General features: G+C 41.4%; 1 protein-coding gene across 1 annotated transcript in view; it reads left to right on the top strand.

The window, feature by feature from the left end:
• Positions 1-17,892, top strand: part of LOC104954784 (1-phosphatidylinositol 4,5-bisphosphate phosphodiesterase gamma-1-like) — a gene marked incomplete at its 5' end in the record, with an annotated part of 25,411 nt that extends 7,519 nt beyond the window's left edge. Inside the window, 25 exons of the mRNA XM_010781977.1 lie at positions 969-1,052; positions 1,138-1,233; positions 1,312-1,430; positions 1,925-2,010; positions 2,156-2,276; positions 2,695-2,863; positions 3,584-3,703; positions 3,786-3,893; positions 3,974-4,158; positions 5,233-5,433; positions 5,515-5,634; positions 5,724-5,907; positions 6,574-6,651; positions 7,093-7,196; positions 7,287-7,383; positions 7,459-7,525; positions 11,723-11,889; positions 12,657-12,753; positions 12,852-13,076; positions 14,078-14,223; positions 14,926-15,040; positions 15,136-15,297; positions 15,823-15,911; positions 16,365-16,549; positions 17,157-17,892. Of these exons, the coding sequence (XP_010780279.1) occupies positions 969-1,052; positions 1,138-1,233; positions 1,312-1,430; positions 1,925-2,010; positions 2,156-2,276; positions 2,695-2,863; positions 3,584-3,703; positions 3,786-3,893; positions 3,974-4,158; positions 5,233-5,433; positions 5,515-5,634; positions 5,724-5,907; positions 6,574-6,651; positions 7,093-7,196; positions 7,287-7,383; positions 7,459-7,525; positions 11,723-11,889; positions 12,657-12,753; positions 12,852-13,076; positions 14,078-14,223; positions 14,926-15,040; positions 15,136-15,297; positions 15,823-15,911; positions 16,365-16,549; positions 17,157-17,217 (3,186 nt within the window). The remainder of the gene's footprint in view (positions 1-968; positions 1,053-1,137; positions 1,234-1,311; positions 1,431-1,924; positions 2,011-2,155; positions 2,277-2,694; positions 2,864-3,583; positions 3,704-3,785; positions 3,894-3,973; positions 4,159-5,232; positions 5,434-5,514; positions 5,635-5,723; positions 5,908-6,573; positions 6,652-7,092; positions 7,197-7,286; positions 7,384-7,458; positions 7,526-11,722; positions 11,890-12,656; positions 12,754-12,851; positions 13,077-14,077; positions 14,224-14,925; positions 15,041-15,135; positions 15,298-15,822; positions 15,912-16,364; positions 16,550-17,156) is intronic.
• Between the last annotated feature and the right edge of the window lie 1,798 nt (positions 17,893-19,690).

Here is a 19,690-nt window from a genome sequence, read left to right as displayed (position 1 = left end):
GTGAGGGTTAGGGTTAGGGTAATGTTGTGAATCGAGTGGCCCATGGTGGTGGTGGGGTTATGGTATGGGCAGGCGTATGTTATAGACGATGAACACAGGCCACTCGATTCACAACATTACCCTAACCCTAACCCTCACACCAGATACTGACTGGTTTTTGGGCCCTCCCAGACCCCCCCAATAAAGCAAAAATGCACGTTTCAGAGTGGCCTTTTATTGTGGCCAGCCTAAGGCACACCTGTGCAATAATCATGCTGTCTAATCAGCATCTTGATATGCCACACCTGTGAGGTGGGATGGATTATCTCGGCAAAGGAGAAGTGCTCACTATCACAGATTTTTTCAGATTTGTGAACAATATTTGAGAGAAATGGTTATTTTGTGTACATAGAAAATGTTTTAGATCTTTGAGTTCATCTCATGAAAAATGGGAGCAAAAACAAAAGTGTTGCGTTTATATTTTTGTTCAGTGTAGTTAGTGCTAAGGAAAAAGTTCAGGCTTCTTTAGCTTGGATTTCTCTGGGTAACCAGGGGGTGTTCTCTATATGTTGTTCAGAAACAGAACATCCTTGTTCTCTTTGCTGTTATTGCAAACTAGCTAAGTTTCTAACAGCGAAAATGGCGTCCCAACTAAGAGTTAATAGGATATTATGGACGAAGATGCATTTTAACTGTAGGAGCTTGAGCCGTTGGTGTGGTTCTTTTTTTTTCTTCAGGAAAATAAAACATTCCCATGTGTTTTTCCATTTAAATGGTACTTTAATGTTTTCTGTTTGCTCTATGGCTGTGAAACATCAACACGTATGGAACATTAACTTTGAAAATTGCATAATTAGAACTGGCAAAGGTAGAGTTATAGGAGTAGTTCCAGTAAGCCATTTGTATATAATGCATCAAGCCCCGTTTCTCATTTAGTTGAACTTTTGTTGAACTTTTACTTCTTTGCAATCTGAAATTGAAAAAACCGGTGTGTTTGTAGGAATGTGGACAGACCGGAGCTTTGTCAGATGTCCCTCTACGACTTCCAGAAGTTCTTACAGATGGATCAGAAGGTACTGAGCAGATTCAGCACAAATCACAGTAACATTTTCTGTTAAAATCTGCTCTGGGCTCACTTCTGAATCCGTCTCCTCTCAGGAGTCCTGGGCTTCAGATCTGAGTCGTGTCCGAGAATTCCTCACGGGGTACATGAGGGGGGGGGCGCAGCCAGAGCCCATGCTACAGCTCGATGAGGTGAGACAAAGAAAGAGAAACCTGAAAAGTCTGTGCAGAGTTATTCCTGCTTCACAGCCTGGTGTTTCGTGTTTTTAGTTCCTGACGTTCCTGTTCTCTAAAGAGAATTCTGTGTGTGACCCTCAACTGTCTCCTGTCGTTGCTGATGACATGAAAAGGCCGCTGTCTCAGTACTGGATCTCCTCCTCTCACAACACGTACGTCCCAACATTTGTGTCGCAAGAAAAGCATTTTGTTGTATTAAAAGGAGCTTTTGGAAAATAATGGTGATTTAATGACACCACCTTGTCATATTAAGAGTCATCTGAAAAGAAGAGATACTTTTCTCTCTTTCTTTCTTCTCTGTATGTCCAATATTCACATAGCTGCATTGGTTATTTTTTAACAGCCCCAAGCCTACCTGACTCAAAGTTGTGTTTGTGTGTTTGAGATAAAAATATCACATGCTTTGATAAGCAGTATAACTTAAAATCCCAGCTTACATTTGTTGCATGTATCTAAATCCTTTTTCAAAATGATGGTTATTTTGTGGTTCTGTCTATCAAATTTGTGGATTTGTTAATGGCTTTAACAATTATTTTACTGAATAATAAAGATGAAATAACTGACAATAAACTGTGATTAGTCGCATCCCATTGAATGCACATTAAGGTAGAGTTCTGAACTTGTTTCTTTGTTCCTGCTCTCTCAGCTACCTGACAGGTGATCAGTTTTCCAGTGAATCGTCTCTGGAAGCGTACGCCCGCTGCCTCAGGATGGGCTGCCGCTGCATTGAACGTGAGAGTCCTCAACATTTGATATCAAAATTAATAAAAAATGAATCAGAAACAGAAATATGTTCTTGATCCTCGGGGGGAATTTTGGTTAATATCTGTTTAGAGAACAAAAGGTTTTCAAATGAATGTGTGTTTTGTGCTCACAGTGGACTGCTGGGACGGACCTGACGACCTGCCAATCATCTACCACGGCCACACGTTAACCTCCAAGATCAAGTTCCTGGATGTGCTGCACACCATCAAAGAGCACGCCTTCATCACATCTGAGTACGTTTGGAGATGGTTTTCAAAGTATTAATAAATGTTATTTAGATCACATCTGCTTTCTTAAAGGGATGGTTTGGGTTATTGAAGTGGGGTAATGTGAGGTACTTATCTAAAAAACATTATATGATGTTATATATCAGGAGTAGATAGGGAAACATAGAGGAGTAACAGCACAAAAGCAACGCAATGTAAAGTGATATTTGCAACAGGGGCAGAAACCAAGGTCATTTAGTCACCTATTTAGTTACCATTTAACAATGTGTGTGTGTGTGTGTGTGTGTGTGTGTGTGTGTGTGTGTGTGTGTGTAACAGTTGTGTGTGTGTGTGTGTGTGTGTGTGTGTGTGTGTGTGTGTGTGTGTGTGTGTGTGTGTGTGTGTGTGTGTGTGTGTGTGTGTTGGTGTGTGTGTGTGTGTGCAGGTATCCTGTGATATTGTCCATCGAGGACCACTGCAGTGTGGTGCAGCAGAGGAACATGGCCACACACTTCAAGAAGGTGTTCGGAGATCTGCTGCTCACCAAGCCTGTAGACAACGGCGCAGAGGAGCTCCCCTCCCCCCACCAGCTCCGCAGGAAGATCCTCATCAAGGTACGCATACAGACACACACCTACCCCTCTGGTTAAGGGTTGTAGGCTTCTTGCACCATCGCTGAGGGTGGACACTGGGTTAGAGAAAGTTATTTGGTAGAGGAGGGGGAGGCTCAAGCTTAAAGAGGCCCTATTCGGCTTTTTGGGGGTTCCTTTTCCTGTAGTGTATTATATAGGTTTGTATGCATGTGAAGGGTCTGCAAATGTAATGTATCCATAGAAAATTGGAGGAAAGAGCAATGGATTTTACTGATAAGTTATCAACAATTGAAAAAATAGCAGCAGATTAAAACAGTTTTTTTCGTGGCTCGTCAAATATCTGATATAACTTTTTCTTTCTTTTACATTACATAAAAACAAACGGGAATGTCAAACTTCAATAGATCTTTCTACTTTGTCACCGTTTGAGTTGCCCTTGTAATGACCTTATTGTGTTGTGCACTCTTCTTCTGCAATGGTTTTCCAATTAGAGTAATGGTACCACCTGCTGCTTATCTCGATTAACAACTCCTAATAGATTGCATTAAAGGAGTGGGTGGAAACAGACATTCATTTGCATTTAAATTGCAGATTATTTGTAAGATTCAAATAAAAATCCATCGGCCTTGAGCAAAATCTTCGACCTCCATTAATTATAACATGTTGTAGAAAATTCCAACATGCATGCAGAAAATGCTCCCTCATTCCTCAGTGTGGTTAAGTTCCCCCCCTTTATCACAGCACAAGAAGCTGGTGGAAGGCACGCTGTACGAAGAGGTGACTTCAGCCAGCTACTCAGAAAACGACATCAGCAACTCTCTGAAGAACGGCATCCTCTACCTGGAAGACCCCATCGACCACGTGAGTGTGTCCGGCTGCCTCACACACACACAGTCAGTGTGTCGTGGAGTGTTACTGAAATGTGTTTGTGTGTGATTCACAGACGTGGACCCCGCACTATTTTGTCCTGACCAGTAATAAGATTTACTATTCAGAGGAGACGTCTCACTACCAGACGACTGATGAAGAGGAGGACGACGAAGCGAAAGAGGTAGGGAGATGATTATGAAAAATAAACAAGATATAATAAAGTGTTTATCAGGTAAAGCTGATGCTCCCTCCCTCGGTCAGGAGTGTAACAACAACGAGCAGCACTGTGCCGAGCGCTGGTTCCACGGGAAGCTGGGCGGAGGTCGTGACGGGCGACAGGTGGCCGAGAAGCTCCTGCAGGAGTACTGCGAGGGGGGGGCCAAGGACGGAACCTTCCTGGTGCGGGAGAGTGAGACGTTTGTGGGAGACTACACCCTCTCCTTCTGGTCAGTTACACTGAAATCACACACTACACACTCAAATTGATCTCAGCTTCTTTTTGTTTTGGAGAAAGAAAGAAAGAAAGAGAAATAGGAATAAAAGAAGAGATAGCAGGATTATAGAAACACATTTATAAGAAAGTGATTGGGGGAGTTGAGTAAGGCAAGGCAAGGCAAGTTTATTTATATAGCACTTTTCAACACAAGGCAATTCAAAGTGCTTTACAAAAATGAAAGACATTAAGAAAATGGAATTTAAAAACAGTCATTAAAAAGAAAAGCTAATAAAATAAACATTAAAAGAAAATACACATGAATAAAAGTTACAGTGCAGTTTAAGATGTGAATAGTTCAATTCAAAGCAGCGACAAAAAGAAAAGTCTTCAGCCTGGATTTAAAAGTAGTAAGAGTTGCAGCGGACCTGCAGGTTTCTGGGAGTTTGTTCCAGATATTTGGAGCATAATAACTGAACGCTGCTTCTCCATGTTTAGTTCTGACTCTGGGGACAGAAAGCTGACCAGTCCCTGAAGACTTGTATTTTGAAATCTATTCTTTGACACACAGGAAGCTAGTGTAAAGACTTCAGAACAGGAGTGATGTGATCCACTTTCTTAGTGTTAGTGAGGACTCGAGCAGCAGCGTTCTGAATCAGCTGCAGCTTTCTAATATATTTTTTAGTGAGACCTGTAAAGACACCATTACAGTAGTCCAGTCTACTGAAGATAAAAGCATGGACAGGTGCAAACAATAAGGGCGGGGCAGGTAATCAGGTCAGTGATGATGGGGAGGAGTCAAACTACCTAAAATGAGAGGGGAGATTAGTACCAAAATAAAACAGGAAATGACAAACAGGAAATGCCAGACAACAAATATGATATGGTTTAAAGCTTACGAATCAATGAGAAAGTATGAGATATTGTATTTTTAAAGCTGCCTTTATGTTTTAGTTCTGTGCAATCTGGTTAAAATTTGAGCAATTTATTTAAGTATTGAATGTTTAATCAGTCTTTGTCTTCAGCCTGCCAGAGTTTTATAACAGATGAGTAGCGTTGAATATGCAAACGGTCCCTCCTCCTCCAGGCGCTCCGGTCGGGTCCAGCACTGCAGGATCCACTCCCGTCAGGAGTCGGGCTCCACTCGATTCTACCTTACCGACAACCTGGTGTTCGACAGCCTATACCGCCTCATCTGCCACTACAGAGACACGCCTCTGCGCTGCAACGAGTTTGAGATGCGGCTGCTCAGCCCCGTCCCTCAGCCCAACGCGCACGAGAGCAGAGAGTGAGTCATCAATGTCCCTTCACTACTGATGTATTTGAAAGCAGAGAGGAAAACTGAATAAAACAGATTTCTGTCTTCCAGGTGGTTCCACTCCAGTCTGTCACGTGTTCAGGCTGAACACATGCTGATGCGTGTCCCCAGAGACGGAGCTTTCTTAGTGCGGAAACGCAGCGAAAACAGCTCCTATGCCATCTCCTTCAGGTCGAAAAAACCCAAAGACAATCAATGAAGTCTATTTTTGAGAGTTTAACGTTCTGTTTAAATTTCCTTCTCTGTCCATCTGCCAGCAGGGCGGAGGGGAAGATCAAGCACTGCCGTATTCAGCAGGAAGGACGCCTCTTCATGTTGGGCAGCTCGGCAGAGTTCGAGAGTCTCGTGGACCTGGTGAGCTACTACGAGAAGCATCCTCTGTACCGCAAGATGAGGCTCCGCTACCCCATCAACGAGGACACTCTGGACCGCATGGGCACCGCGGTGAGACACACACAGATCAGGAATCACATATTAAATGTTTACATCACTGCTCCCGTGTTTTCCACTTAAAGTCACCAACTTGACAACCAACTGTTGACGTCCAGCACTCTGTCTGTTAACCTCTTTCCATCTCTTGCACAGTGTTGCTTTTTTCTACTGGGGACAGTTTAGCCATCATGTATCCAACGTTTGGTGCTCTCCTCGATTATAAATATGAATATTCAAAAAGTATTTTATGATCAAAATAAAAACATAATGTCCATCAGAAGTTTCAACCGTACATTGCTATTTATCAATCAACCAGTAATTGTCTGGCATCCTTGATGATAAACACCTAAATAATCAATTGGCATACTTCATTTTGTGGATTTCTCCTCATTTTGCAACTTAAATAGCGTTTTTTTATGCAATAAACTAGTGTCCGCCATTAAAGTCATGCATTCTTTTCACTGAGTGACTACTAATTCAAGTAATCTGTCTGATTCAAAAGCAACAATAAACAATAAACAAAATATAAATTGTATGTAGCAATAACGTGCACAACATAATTACCACAACTGATATTTGCTGTTATTGTACATACATGTGTATTGCAGCTTTCAATGCAGAATGAGTTCAATCGCGCCTTTTAAACCTAACCGCTATTATTTGTCATGGATGTGTCAGGAGCTCGACTACGGGGCGCTGTATGAGGTCCGCACCCCTCATTTCTACGTGGAGGCCAATAAGATGCCCACCGCTCGGGTAAGTGAGACTGAACTGTGGACCTCCAGTTTTATTCACTGTTAATCATCTAATCATTATCATATCATTCAACACATGATTAGCAGAGTTATTCCCTTTCGAAGCTAATATGGAGTATTTATTTCAGAATGTATTTATTCCATAGCCAAATTAACCTCTTTCTATTACTTACAATATCAAATTGTATTCCATGGTAGAGCAGAGTTTAGTTTTTGAAACTCTTGAACTCCAGTTTGAGAGCCTTTTTAGCTTATGGATGAGTTAGCGATGAAGAGAACAAAGAAAAGAAAGACACGTTGAAGGAAGAAAGGGATGTTCTTGAGTAAGGAAATAGAAACAGGATGTATAAGATTTAAACATGTTCTGACTTTTGCACCTCCTAGTGGTCATATGTAAAAGTTCACAGTGTCAGACAGACTGATGGTTCCTCTCCTGTTTCAGTGCACGGTCAAAGCTCTGTACGACTATCGAGCTCAGAGGGAGGACGAGCTCTGCTTCCCCAAACAGGCGCTCATCGTCAGTGTGGAGAAGCAGGATGGCGGCTGGTGAGTGCATCTCAGTGTACCATGTGACCTCCTGTTTGTGTGTTACTTCCACCTATTGCAGCTCCTAATGAACCTGTGTGCTGTGTTTAGGTGGCGAGGCGACTACGGAGGGAAGAAACAGCTGTGGTTTCCTGCAAACTACGTGGAGGAGGTCCCCAGCTCCCCCTCCAGAGAGCCGGACCAAGTGGTGAGTGAGGGGTGAGCTGAACAAAATGATCAGCTTGTGTTTCCAATCCTAATTTTGTTGTTGTTGTTGTCTCAGTCCACAGAGAACAGTCCTCTCGGGACGTTTCTTAAGGGCTTCATTGATGTTCCTACCTGCCATGTCGGTGAGTCCCGTAAACACATGCTTCAGAGCAATTTTTTACTTTTTATTTATAGACTTATACTGTCCAAACACTTGCTTGCTTTGGTTAAAATGCTCATTTATATTTTTTGAAGAAAAAGGTGGGGTAGCTAATTTTGGAGAAACCAGCTCGAGTGCGCTAGAATTTGAAAATACACAACCGGAAAAAATCTGCCACTTCCTTACAGAGCCCCTCCTCCAACACACACGAACGCGCACATGACCAATGAGGGCACGAGATAAGTTTGTGCACAGATGGAAGGCTGACAGGCAGGTAGGCCATCCAGTTATTTTAGCCGGGCCGGCTCAGATGATTGGTCGTACTTTTTACAGTAATACGGCTTCCACAGATGACATTTTTTTATGGATTTTTTGTCAAAGCACTTAAGATATTCAAATAAAATAAAAATTATAAAGCACATTTAAAAGCGATTTTTGGTCGAGCCAAAGTGCTGTACAGTACATATTGTACTGTGTTTTTTTATGTAATAAAAACACATTAATACAATCACAATAAAAGACAATAAATTACAACAGATATAGTCATGCTCCGCTCTGACTAGAAGGCCAGGGAGAAGAAGTGTGTCTTAAGAGTAGATTTAAAAACCCCTAGGGTCTGGGCCGACCTCACATGGAGGGGCAGAGTGTTCCAGAGCCTAGGGCCAGCTGCTGCGAAGGCTCGGTGCCCTCGGGTTTTGAACCTGGTCTTGGGCACTGTCAGCAGCAGCTGGTCAGCCGACCTTAAAGCTCTGGCTGGGGTGTAGCGATGGAGGAGTTCGGCTATATAGGCAGGAGCCAGCCCATTTAGGGCTTTAAAAACAAATAAAAGGATTTTAAAATCAATTCGGAACCGAATTGGAAGCCAGTGAGGCCAGAATTGGGGTAATGTGGTCACGTTTTTTGTGGCCAGTCAGAAGACATGCTACTGCGTTTTGGACTAGCTGCAGGCGTTTAATTGAGGCCTGTTCCAGATCCACGTATAGAGCATTACAGTAATCCAGTCTTGAGGTTACAAAGGCATTAATAACCCTTTCTAAGTCTTTAAAAGATAAATACGACTTGGTTTTGACCAATAGTCTCATTTAAAAAAAGCAGGATTTGACTACGGTGNGCAATTTACACAAAATTGCAGAAATCATACATTTTGCTAGATTGTCAGACGGATTGAAGACGTCTGTAGATAATTCCTGCTCTTTTACAGGATTGTGAGGTTTTTGTAGGATGTCTGTGTAAAATGTAATCGGACAGCTTTATACTTACCTTCCATCTAAATTATTGTTAATTTCTTAGATTAAAGGTGGGGTACGTAAGTTTGAGAAATCGGCTTGAGATACACTTTTTGTTGTATTCCATGGAATGCTCTTAACATCCCGATAGCAATGAATATTATAACATCCCTCTCGCCTTCTCAGAGATGTTTTCTCTGCAGTTGGAGCAAGTATTTTATTGCTTATAAACACCTCTCTTAGCTCAGGATGTGTCCCAGCTGCCTTCAAACATGCCGTGGTCAAGCCACTACTTAAAAAGAAAAATCTCGACCCCTACATTCTCGCAAATTTTAGGCCCATCTCCCAGCTACCTTTTTTATCTAAAGCGAGTAGTTTACGCCCAGCTGCAGTCTTTCTTAACCACGCATTGAATCCATGAAAAGTTTCAGTCTGGCTTCAAACCCATGCACAGTACTGAAACAGCCCTTTTAAGAGTTTTTAATGATCTGCTCCTAGCCACCGACTCAGGTAGCCCAGCTGTCCTGGTGCTGTTATACCTGACAGCTGCCTTCGACACTGTGGACCATAGCATCCTGTTGTCGCGTCTCGAACAGTCCGCAGGCATCACAGGCTCTGCCCTTGCATGGTTCAGGTCCTACCTGACAGACCGTATCTTCTCAGTGCAGCTAGGTGCCTTCTCCTCTGCCAAAGCCCCTCTTACCTGTGGGGTTCCCCAAGGCTCGATTCTGGGTCCCATCCTTTTTCTACAGTACATACTACATACATTCTCACAAAACACAATATTGCCTTCCATTGCTACGCCGACGATGTACAGATCTATCTTCCTCTGAAAGCAAATGTCAAACACTGACTACAGCAGTTGATGGACTGCTTAACAGAGATAAAATCCTGGCTGAGCCAAAACTTCCTCACCCTCAACGAGAGCAAGACTGAGGTCATCTTTTTGGATACCCAAACCTCCAGCCTCTCCGTTGATATTCTGGGCTCTCTCAACCGAAAACATCCTCCCCTCTGTCACTCCAAGGTTCATGACAGAGGGGAGGATTTTTTCGTTGAGAGAGCGCAGAATATCCAACCGGAGAGGCCTGGAGGTTGCGGGTCCCAAAAAGTGACCTCAGTCTTCTCTCGTTGAGGGTGAGGAAGTTTTGGCTCAGCCAGGATTTTATCTCTGTTAAGCAGTCCATCAACTGCTGTAGTCAGTGTTTGACATTTGCTTTCAGAGGAAGATAGATCTGTACATCGTCGGCGTAGCAATGGAAGGCAATATTGTGTTTTGTGAGAATGTATGTAGTATGTACTGTAGAAAAAGGATGGGACCCAGAATCGAGCCTTGGGGAACCCCACAGGTAAGAGGGGCTTTGGCAGAGGAGAAGGCACCTAGCTGCACTGAGAAGATACGGTCTGTCAGGTAGGACCTGAACCATGCAAGGGCAGAGCCTGTGATGCCTGCGGACTGTTCGAGACGCGACAACAGGATGCTATGGTCCACAGTGTCGAAGGCAGCTGTCAGGTATAACAGCACCAGGACAGCTGGGCTACCTGAGTCGGTGGCTAGGAGCAGATCATTAAAAACTCTTAAAAGGGCTGTTTCAGTACTGTGCATGGGTTTGAAGCCAGACTGAAACTTTTCATGGATTCAATGCGTGGTTAAGAAAGACTGCAGCTGGGCGTAAACTACTCGCTTTAGATAAAAAAGGTAGCTGGGAGATGGGCCTAAAATTTGCGAGAATGTAGGGGTCGAGATTTTTCTTTTTAAGTAGTGGCTTGACCACGGCATGTTTGAAGGCAGCTGGGACACATCCTGAGCTAAGAGAGGTGTTTATAAGCAATAAAATACTTGCTCCAACTGCAGAGAAAACATCTCTGAGAAGGCGAGAGGGATGTTATAATATTCATTGCTATCGGGATGTTAAGAGCATTCCATGGAATACAACAAAAAGTGTATCTCAAGCCGATTTCTCAAACTTACGTACCCCACCTTTAATCTAAGAAATTAACAATAATTTAGATGGAAGGTAAGTATAAAGCTGTCCGATTACATTTTACACAGACATCCTACAAAAACCTCACAATCCTGTAAAAGAGCAGGAATTATCTACAGACGTCTTCAATCCGTCTGACAATCTAGCAAAATGTATGATTTCTGCAATTTTGTGTAAATTGCACAGTATTTGCTTCAAAATGGTTGAACTGGATATGTCATCACACTTCTACTGCAATTTCTGTAAATGATCCAACTAACCAACCAAATCTTGAACACATAAATACACTTCCTGATACATTTCACCCTGTGGAGAATTTTGACTCTTCTTCTGGCTTATAAAGCACTAAATGGAAAGGCACCATCATACCTATTGCACAATTGTAATCCTCTATTGCTGCTCTAGGGCATTAAGCTACCAGAGTGCAGGTCTTTTAGTGGTTCCCAGAGTCCGAAGAACAAGATCAGGAGTCAGAGCGTTCAGCTACTAAGCTCCCTTTCTCTGGAACCAACTTCCTGTTTTTATTATGGAGGCAGACAGTGTCCAGAAGAGTGTGTTGAAGACCTTCCTTTTAAATAAAGCCTATACTTGGAGCTGGTTTAAGATTATGCTGTTTGTCCCCCTGAGTCCTACATTTTATGGTATTTATTCTATTGTTGTATTGTATTTTGACTGTCTTTTTGTTGCATTGTATCTTGTATCTATTTGATTTGTGTTTCACTTTCTATCTTGTGTTTTTATTATTTGATTTATCTGTTAACACTGCCATCAATGTTTGTTTATCTCTAAAGCCCATTGAGAAATGCGTGTTTTGTGATAACTTGCTATATAAATAAACTTTGATTTGATTGTTGTAACCTGTTAGCCCTCTTTGGAAACGAACATCTAAAAAGTCTCAAAAACTACTTTTTCTGAACGGAACTCTCTCTCTCTTACCTTACCTCTTCCTCTCTCCATCGCTCTGTCCAGTGGTGCTTAAGGACGGGAAGAACTCTCGCCCCCATGTGATCACCATCCAGTCCCAGCAGCCGTCCACTCTCCCGGTGCAGACCCTGGACGTGGCGGCCGACTCTCTGGAGGACCTGACGGGCTGGGTGTCCCGGATCAGAGAGGCCACACAGAACGCTGACGCACGGGTCAGTACGCAGGGAGGGACAACTTCATCTCGTGGGAAATGTAGCCATTTTACAGACATTACATTTTTAACAATCAGATTCACAATTCTTTATTTATCCCATGAGGAAATTTGTTTTGATGACAGTTGCTCCATTACAAATGTAATAACTTAAGAAAATAGAATAGAAAAAGTATATAAACATAAGAAGTTAAATTAAAATGTGCAATAAGAAAATAAGATAACATAAAAAGTAAGAAAATGTAAGCCTAAGGAGTTAAAGTAAAAATGTGCCACAGGAAAATAAAATAGAATACAAATATAAAATAATTTTTTTTATAATAACATGAAAATAGAAAGATAAAATGAAATAGAATGAAAACAAAATATTAAGATAATAAGTTAAGTAAAAAACCTGCAAGTTGTGCTTCCATAAACATACAACAATTAACATGTTAAACCTGAATATTGCAATATATACATGTGTTTATAAGTATTGATAAAGATATTGATGAGGAACCATACTATGGCTCAAAATGCACAGTGATGATCCTAAGTTTTATTAATGTTGCACAATTGAATAATTACAAGTACACAGTATAAGTATTGTCAGAATTGCCCAGTTACAGAGGGTGAAAGCCACTGATTGGTAAGTCAAGTCAATACATTAAAGTATTTTTAAGAATCATTTCGGATTAAACCTTTGACCATGTTGCTGCTCTTTCTAAAGTAATCCAATATTTCAAAGGCTCTTTTTATATTGACTGAACAGTATCTCCATGGTAACAGATGCAGGAGGAGAAGCAGATGGAGAGGAGGAAGAAGATTGCGGTGGAGCTGTCAGAGCTGGTGGTCTACTGCAGACCCGTCCCCTTCAACGAGGACAGTAAGGACCAAACTGCTCTCTCTTCTTCTCTTGCATCACTTGTAAAGTTTCCATGTTTCACTATTTTTTTTTCTTTTTTTCTTTTGCTGCTGTTTCAGAGATCGGGACAGAGAGGGCGTGTTACCGGGACATGTCCTCCTTCCCGGAGACGAAGGCGGAGAAGTTTGCGACCCGCAGCAAAGGGAAGCGCTTCCTGCAGTACAACCGCCGGCAGCTCTCCAGAGTCTACCCCCGAGGACAGAGGCTGGACTCGTCCAACTACGACCCGCTGCCCATGTGGCTCTGCGGCTCCCAGCTGGTGGCTCTCAACTTCCAGACCCCAGGTCAGTGTGCAGATATACATGTACGTTTACACAGTGTCAGAAAAAAAGAGAAGGGCACATACAAGAAATCAACAAGTAAGTAAAACATTATATAAAAAGGTATTGTGAAAATGTTTTTCCTCATATTCAATGTTGGTTGCTAATTACAAGTTAAGCGCCACTGACAAAATACATGTTCTGCTTGTTTTTGGATCTCAAGCATGCAAATACAGTTTTTGATGAATTCAAATGTATTTATTTACTTATTAGAATGTTTACCCTAATTATCACATTTTGCTTGCATTTGAGTGACCACCAGGGAAATAGAACAGTATACTACATAGAATAAAATGAAAAAACATATGCTTGATCGCATTTCAGGGATAAATCTAAGGGGTAAAGAGATGGTTTAAAGAGGTCCTGTCGTGTGTTTTGGGTTTCCTGTAGTGTGTTCGTGTGTTCTATAGGTTTTTGTGCATGCAAATGGTCTGCAAAGGCTCAAACCCCAAAGTTCCCTCCGCACTCCCCCTGGCTAGCACTTAAACACATTGCTTGTGAGGGTGGGACATGACCAATCAGAGCAGACTGGGCTCTGGTTTCAGACAGAGGGTGAAAGAGGTGCTGCAGCACGGCAGTATGAGAAACATAAATACATTTTTGAACATTAAAGCATGGAGACATGTCATAGTAGGCACTAAATATAAATATGAACCTGAAAATGAGCATAATAGGGCCCCTTTAATGGTTTACTGCTACAGAAAAAATAATCATTTTCAAAATGTGTTTAAAGAATATGTTTACCTCTTCAGGTTGATTATTCAAATGATCTGAAGCGAAAGAAAAACAATATCCTGGTAAAAATTGTTGGAGGTTTGACTTAACTAGGTGACAAGGTGATCTTGAACGCATAATTACTACCCTCATTTACACACTTATTTAAGGTTGCAGGCTCTTAACAATAAGGATGTCAGTTGTATGATAAAAAAGTAATTGTGTTTGATAAATCTGAAATGTGTGTGTAGATAAACCCATGCAGCTGAACCAGTCCCTGTTCATGCTGGGAGGGAGCAGCGGCTTCGTTCCCCAGCCCGAAGTTATGAGCGATGACGCCTTCGACCCTTTCGACAAGGACACCCTACATGTGGAGCCAATCACCATCCAGTTACAGGTCAGATCCATCATTTTCTGGATAAAAGAAAAATATTTTCTCTTGACATTTTTATTTAGTTTTTGCTGTTTTATGCTTATGTTTTAAAGTAAAAAACAGTGTGCCCGGAGACTAAATATAGTATGATAAGAAAATGGCTCCATCTTAGAAACAGCAGGAAGCACAATCAAGCGTTGCATGAACTCCTAACAAGTTGAATATCAACCAACACACTGCAGAACAAAATGAAATGGAAGATGTACTGTAATATATTTGCTAAAAGTTAGTCTGAACCAGATTAATATTGATAATTGAACTTTATTGATCCAAAATTAGGTAAGTTATAGCAGAAACATACTTTATTTCAAGACTTTAGACCAGGGGTGCCCACACTTTTTCAACTTGGGAGCTACTTTTAAAATGACCACGCCCAAATGATCTAGGACAGGGCCGCCCCGCCCCTGCCCAATCTGTGTCGCGAGCGGGGGGGGGGTGGGGGCAGATGAGGAGGTAAGGCCCCCTCATAACTGTATGAACCCGTATGGCACAATTCCCGATCGACGTATTGGGCACCCCTGCTTTAGACCAACCAGAACCTATATTTTTCCTTATCATACGAAATCAAAGCTTGGGCCACAGTTGTATTAACAGTCTCTTAAAACTTAAGATTGAGATGTTCGTTGTTCTATCTGCTTTTCACACTTGTTTCTCGTCTTGAATCAGGTACTCGGAGCCCGTCACCTTCCTAAAAATGGCCGCAGCATCGTCTGTCCCTTCGTGGAGGTGGAGATCTGTGGAGCAGAACACGACAGCTGTAAATGCAAGACGGACGTCGTGGGTAAGACAACGTGCTGCCGCCTGGCTGCTACATACGTGATTTACATTGATGTGTTCACTGCCTGAGAGCTGACCATCTATCCTCCTGCTCCCCAGCTGATAACGGGTTGAACCCTGTGTGGGTGCAGAGGCAGTTTGTGTTCGACATCCACAACCCCAGCTTCTCCTTTCTGCGCTTCACTGTCTACGAAGAGGACATGTTCAGCGATCCTAACTTCCTGGCACAGGCCACCTTCCCTGTCCGTCTGCTACGCACAGGTGAATGTGGAATAATAGCAGAACCCCAGCACATTCAATGTCTTGGTTAAGTTCTGAAAGAAGCCAACAGTAATTAATGTTCTGAGGGAAGAGGACAACAAAGTATTTACAACAGCATGCACAAATATAATACAAAGACACACCTTTAAAAACATACTAGGCCATGTCATCTGGTCCTAATAAGCTCCTCTTTTTTTCGAAATTGAATTCTTTTTTTTACCGGGCATAAATGACATCATGAGATACAGTTAAAACAAAAACTCAAAGAAGAGAGAAAAAAACAAACGGATTAATTGATTATTAAAGTTGTTTACCTGCGTTACATAGGGACATGACTACTTAACACTCCTTTTCTATTGGCTATCGCTCCAACGCATTTTACGTGATTACGGCCAAGGGGCGGCACAACCAGCTAACCAATCAGAGCAGACTGGGCTCATGTGATAACATGGTCTTATGATGTTAACTGTAGAACTGTAAATCATTTTTGCCAAAAAGTGTTGATTTAGTGGTGTGTGTGTCCAGGCTACAGGAGCATCCCCCTGAAGAACAGCTACAGTGAAGAGCTGGAGCTGGCTTCTCTTCTGGTCCACATAGAGATCGTCAATGCAAAGGTAAACCAGTTGTTGGGGAGATAAAACAAACAAATGTGTGGTGTTATAAAAAAACAAATGCATAGCACATTTGTAAGAGTTTTCGCACATTATAAAGTGAAGTTTTTCCTTTACACGGAGGTAGTGCTTCCTGTTGTCCAGTGGTCTCCAGACAGTTCAATACATATAGCTTGTACCGTTACCAGTGCTTTTTTTACCTTTTCACTGCCATGCAATTAATGGTACACATCCCTGCTTTTGAAGCAACTTCGGGTTAAACTTAGAAATGTGATTCCTTTGCGGTTTTTTTTTTTGACAGGTTACGGTTTAAAGGTTGATTACTAGCGTTAATGTGTAAACGTTGACAGCCCTGCTATTTATGTATTAGCATCTATGCAATTAGGATTATAGGAGAGAAGTTATAAATGATAACTTCCACTTTCCTCTCCGTCTCCTTCCTCACTGTGGCTGCAGGAGGAGGACGATGAGAACTTGTACATGTCCATCCAGCGGCTGCGGGATCGAACCAGCGAGCTGTCCACCCAGGTGTCCCTCCTGGAGAGGTCAGGGTCCGGGGACCTTGGCTACCAGCAGAGCCTGGAGGAGCTCAGAGCGGCTCAGGACCAGCTGAGCGAGCTGGTGGAGGCCCGGAACCGCAGGTGACTGACCACGAAGATTCAGAAAGGAAGCATGTACTTAATCATTTGTTCCGACAGACATTTATTCATTATTCATTTTATTATATTACATTTTGTAGATGATAATTCAATTAATTAGTGTTTTTCACATATTTACTAGATTGAGGCCGCCTGCCACTAGTCTATATATAGTAGTTTATATAAAAGTCAAAAGAAGATATGGCTCTTTTGGACATCTTCATGTCCTTCTATATTTTAATGATTTTTTTGTGCATTCACTAAACACTTTTATGACATACCATATCAGTCCGCTATGAATTTTTTTTATATTTTAGTGTTACCATAAATGTATGCCATTAAAATGTCTTCAACAGTCATAAAACAAATCATAGCAGCACAGTCAAATGTATGCTAGTAGATATTCAAATGATATGTTCATATATAGTATGTTTTTTTGTTGAAATCAAAAATCTGCTTGTCTTTATCAAACCTTACCTTTATCTGGCCTGTTCCAGGTTATTCTGAAATAATAATTGTTAGATCTGAAGATGATCTAAAAACGCAGGCATGGGATGACATTGTACAGCAGATATATAAGAAAAATAATATTGATTTTCTGCTTTTCCAGGCTGATGGAGAAGAAGAGGAGGGAGAAGCTCAGGCAGCAGGTGACGGCAAAGCGCAGCTAGCCCCCCTACCCACCAGAGGGCGCTACACTGCGACTCAAACTGTGGCGGAAACTTCCCTCCAGAGCTGTGAGAACAGGCTCTGCAGCTGCCACTTGCGATCCTTTTATAACTGGAATAAAGAACATGTTCTTTCACAGTAGAATGTGAGACTTTAAAGTGCTATGCTGGACAAAAGCAGAGATACAAAAGACAAACAGAAGCATCTCATGGACTTAGAGAAAACCTAAAGAAACTAAGCTATTTAAACAATCATGGACCTGAGGCTGAAACACATTAAGAGCCAACTGGATATGGGTTCCTTGTGAAGCTTTCATAGAAACCATTCAGTCACAAAGTAAATCTGCACCAAATGTGTTTTAATTCTTCATTCAAGTTGTTTCCAAGCACAAATACTCAGCTTTCTATTTGTTATATGATCATGAATTATTAAGCCAAATGAAGATGCCACCTTGAGCTTTAGAAAATATTAAGAGGCATTTTTAATAGATTTGATGATCCAATTTGTCGATAATGTAACTTTTCGAAACTAAACTTTTTAAAGTATATGGTAGGCTATGATGCATAAGAAATGAACTGAAATGAACTCACACTTTTGGAAAATGAAGCTCACACTTTTGGAAACTTAGTTTGAAGCTCCATCCAGATCCTGAACTATGTTTGGTTCGTAGTGAGAAAGACAGGTCGATGTTGCCAATGTAGAGTATAATTACTACTCTTAAAAACAGTAAATAAATACTTTCTCTACAACTGGAATATTGGCCCTTAAAGTAGGGTGACCAGACGTCCCCGTTTTCCGGGGACAGTCCCCGTTTGCAGCCTAGCAAACAAGTTATTATTCATGTATGTGGCCTTCGATGTTGCCAATGTAGAGTATAATTACTACTCTTAAAAACAGTAAATAAATACTTTCTCTACAACTGGAATATTGGCCCTTAAAGGGAAAACGACTCACAAACGAGGAGGAATCCATTCGCTTCACTCGGAACATTCTCATGAAATGGGTTTAAAGGGCTTTAAGACTGAAGTCTTCTCCTCCTGATTGAGACAGTGTTTTTTTTTGGGGAGATCATATGAAGCCATGTGGCGAGTGGCTTCTGAGCACAAAGTGGACAAACAAATCCTCACCAAGCCTCACAGAAGTTCTTTCTCAAGTTGCAGTTTTGCACCTCGATCGAGAAGCTCTTCAAAGGGCTCTAAATAAATCTATACTACCTTAAAAGGGGGGTGAGGATTCCGAAGGGGGAGACAATATTCCTCACAGCACCCCCTGGATGTCACCTGCACAGGGCTATCACATTGAAACTAGAATTGTTTCCCCTAGCCACCCATCAGAACCAGGATCCGTTCACATCATCGGGCTCTTATCAACAGATGTGTCATACCTGGTCCTGGATCTGCCAAAAAAATGCTTCAAAAATGACCCCCTGCATGGCTTCATACCTAAAAACGCCCCTTCCTACTTGTAGCTACTTCTCCTTCCCATCATCCTCTTTTCTTATTGTATATAACTGCTTTTATTTATCAAACCGATGTTTTAATGGATGACAAATCATTGAAGACATACTGTAACGTTGTTTAGAATATATCATATATTGTTCACACAAACCTCTCTTTTCCTGCAGTTGCACTGTGTTGGGACTTCTATGCAAAGGTCTTCTTCAATTTGACTCCTGTTGTGTTCCCTTCTGTATCTATGCTAACTGTCCAGTATTATTACTCTGCATTACAAACCCTGTCCAAGTTTCACTTTATAAAAGTTGATTCATACTGTATCTACGTTTGTGCTTCTAATAATAATTAGGGGTGCACCGAATGGGAAATTCTTGGCCGAAACCGATACCGAAAATAGGAAAGAGTTGGCCGAAAACCGAATGCCGAAAGGCCGAAAATGATTAATAGAAATATATATAATGTATACATTTTTTACCAATGTTGTTCAGTTGCCTGATTATGGAAAAATAAATGATTATGGCAAAACTTAACTTAAATAATAATCACTATTATGGGTCCATAAAACATTTATTCAGCACTTTTGAATGCATACAGTACATTAATTTCAAGTCAAGTGCATTTTATTTTCTCTGTAGGATAACTACAACAAAGTGCATTCAGAACAAAGCCAAGGTGCTTTAAAACTGCATAAACATCTGGGCCAGTAGGCCTGCAACAAAGTAGTGTAAATAAAGACTGTAACAGCCAGGCCTTCAACAACAACAAATGCACCTCTAAGTGCATGCATACAAATGTGCAAACTGGATAAATCCACATGAATGTAACTATTTACAAATGAAATTACAATTGAATTTCAATAATCTGTAAATAAGGCTGTCTGTCCTCATAAGCAAAGTAGTAAACATTGTATAAAGATACATAAAGTGAAAACTGGATACAAAATCCACAATCAATTACAAATTAAATTACAATTTCAAGAATCTGCAAATAAGGTGGTCTGTCCTCATGAGCAATGTAAACA

This window comes from Notothenia coriiceps, unplaced genomic scaffold (genome assembly GCF_000735185.1).
Source record: "Notothenia coriiceps isolate Sejong01 unplaced genomic scaffold, NC01 NC01_scaffold00023848, whole genome shotgun sequence".
NCBI lineage: Eukaryota > Metazoa > Chordata > Actinopteri > Perciformes > Nototheniidae > Notothenia > Notothenia coriiceps.
Note: the sequence above shows the minus strand (reverse complement) of the source record. Positions and strands in the feature narration are given on the sequence as shown.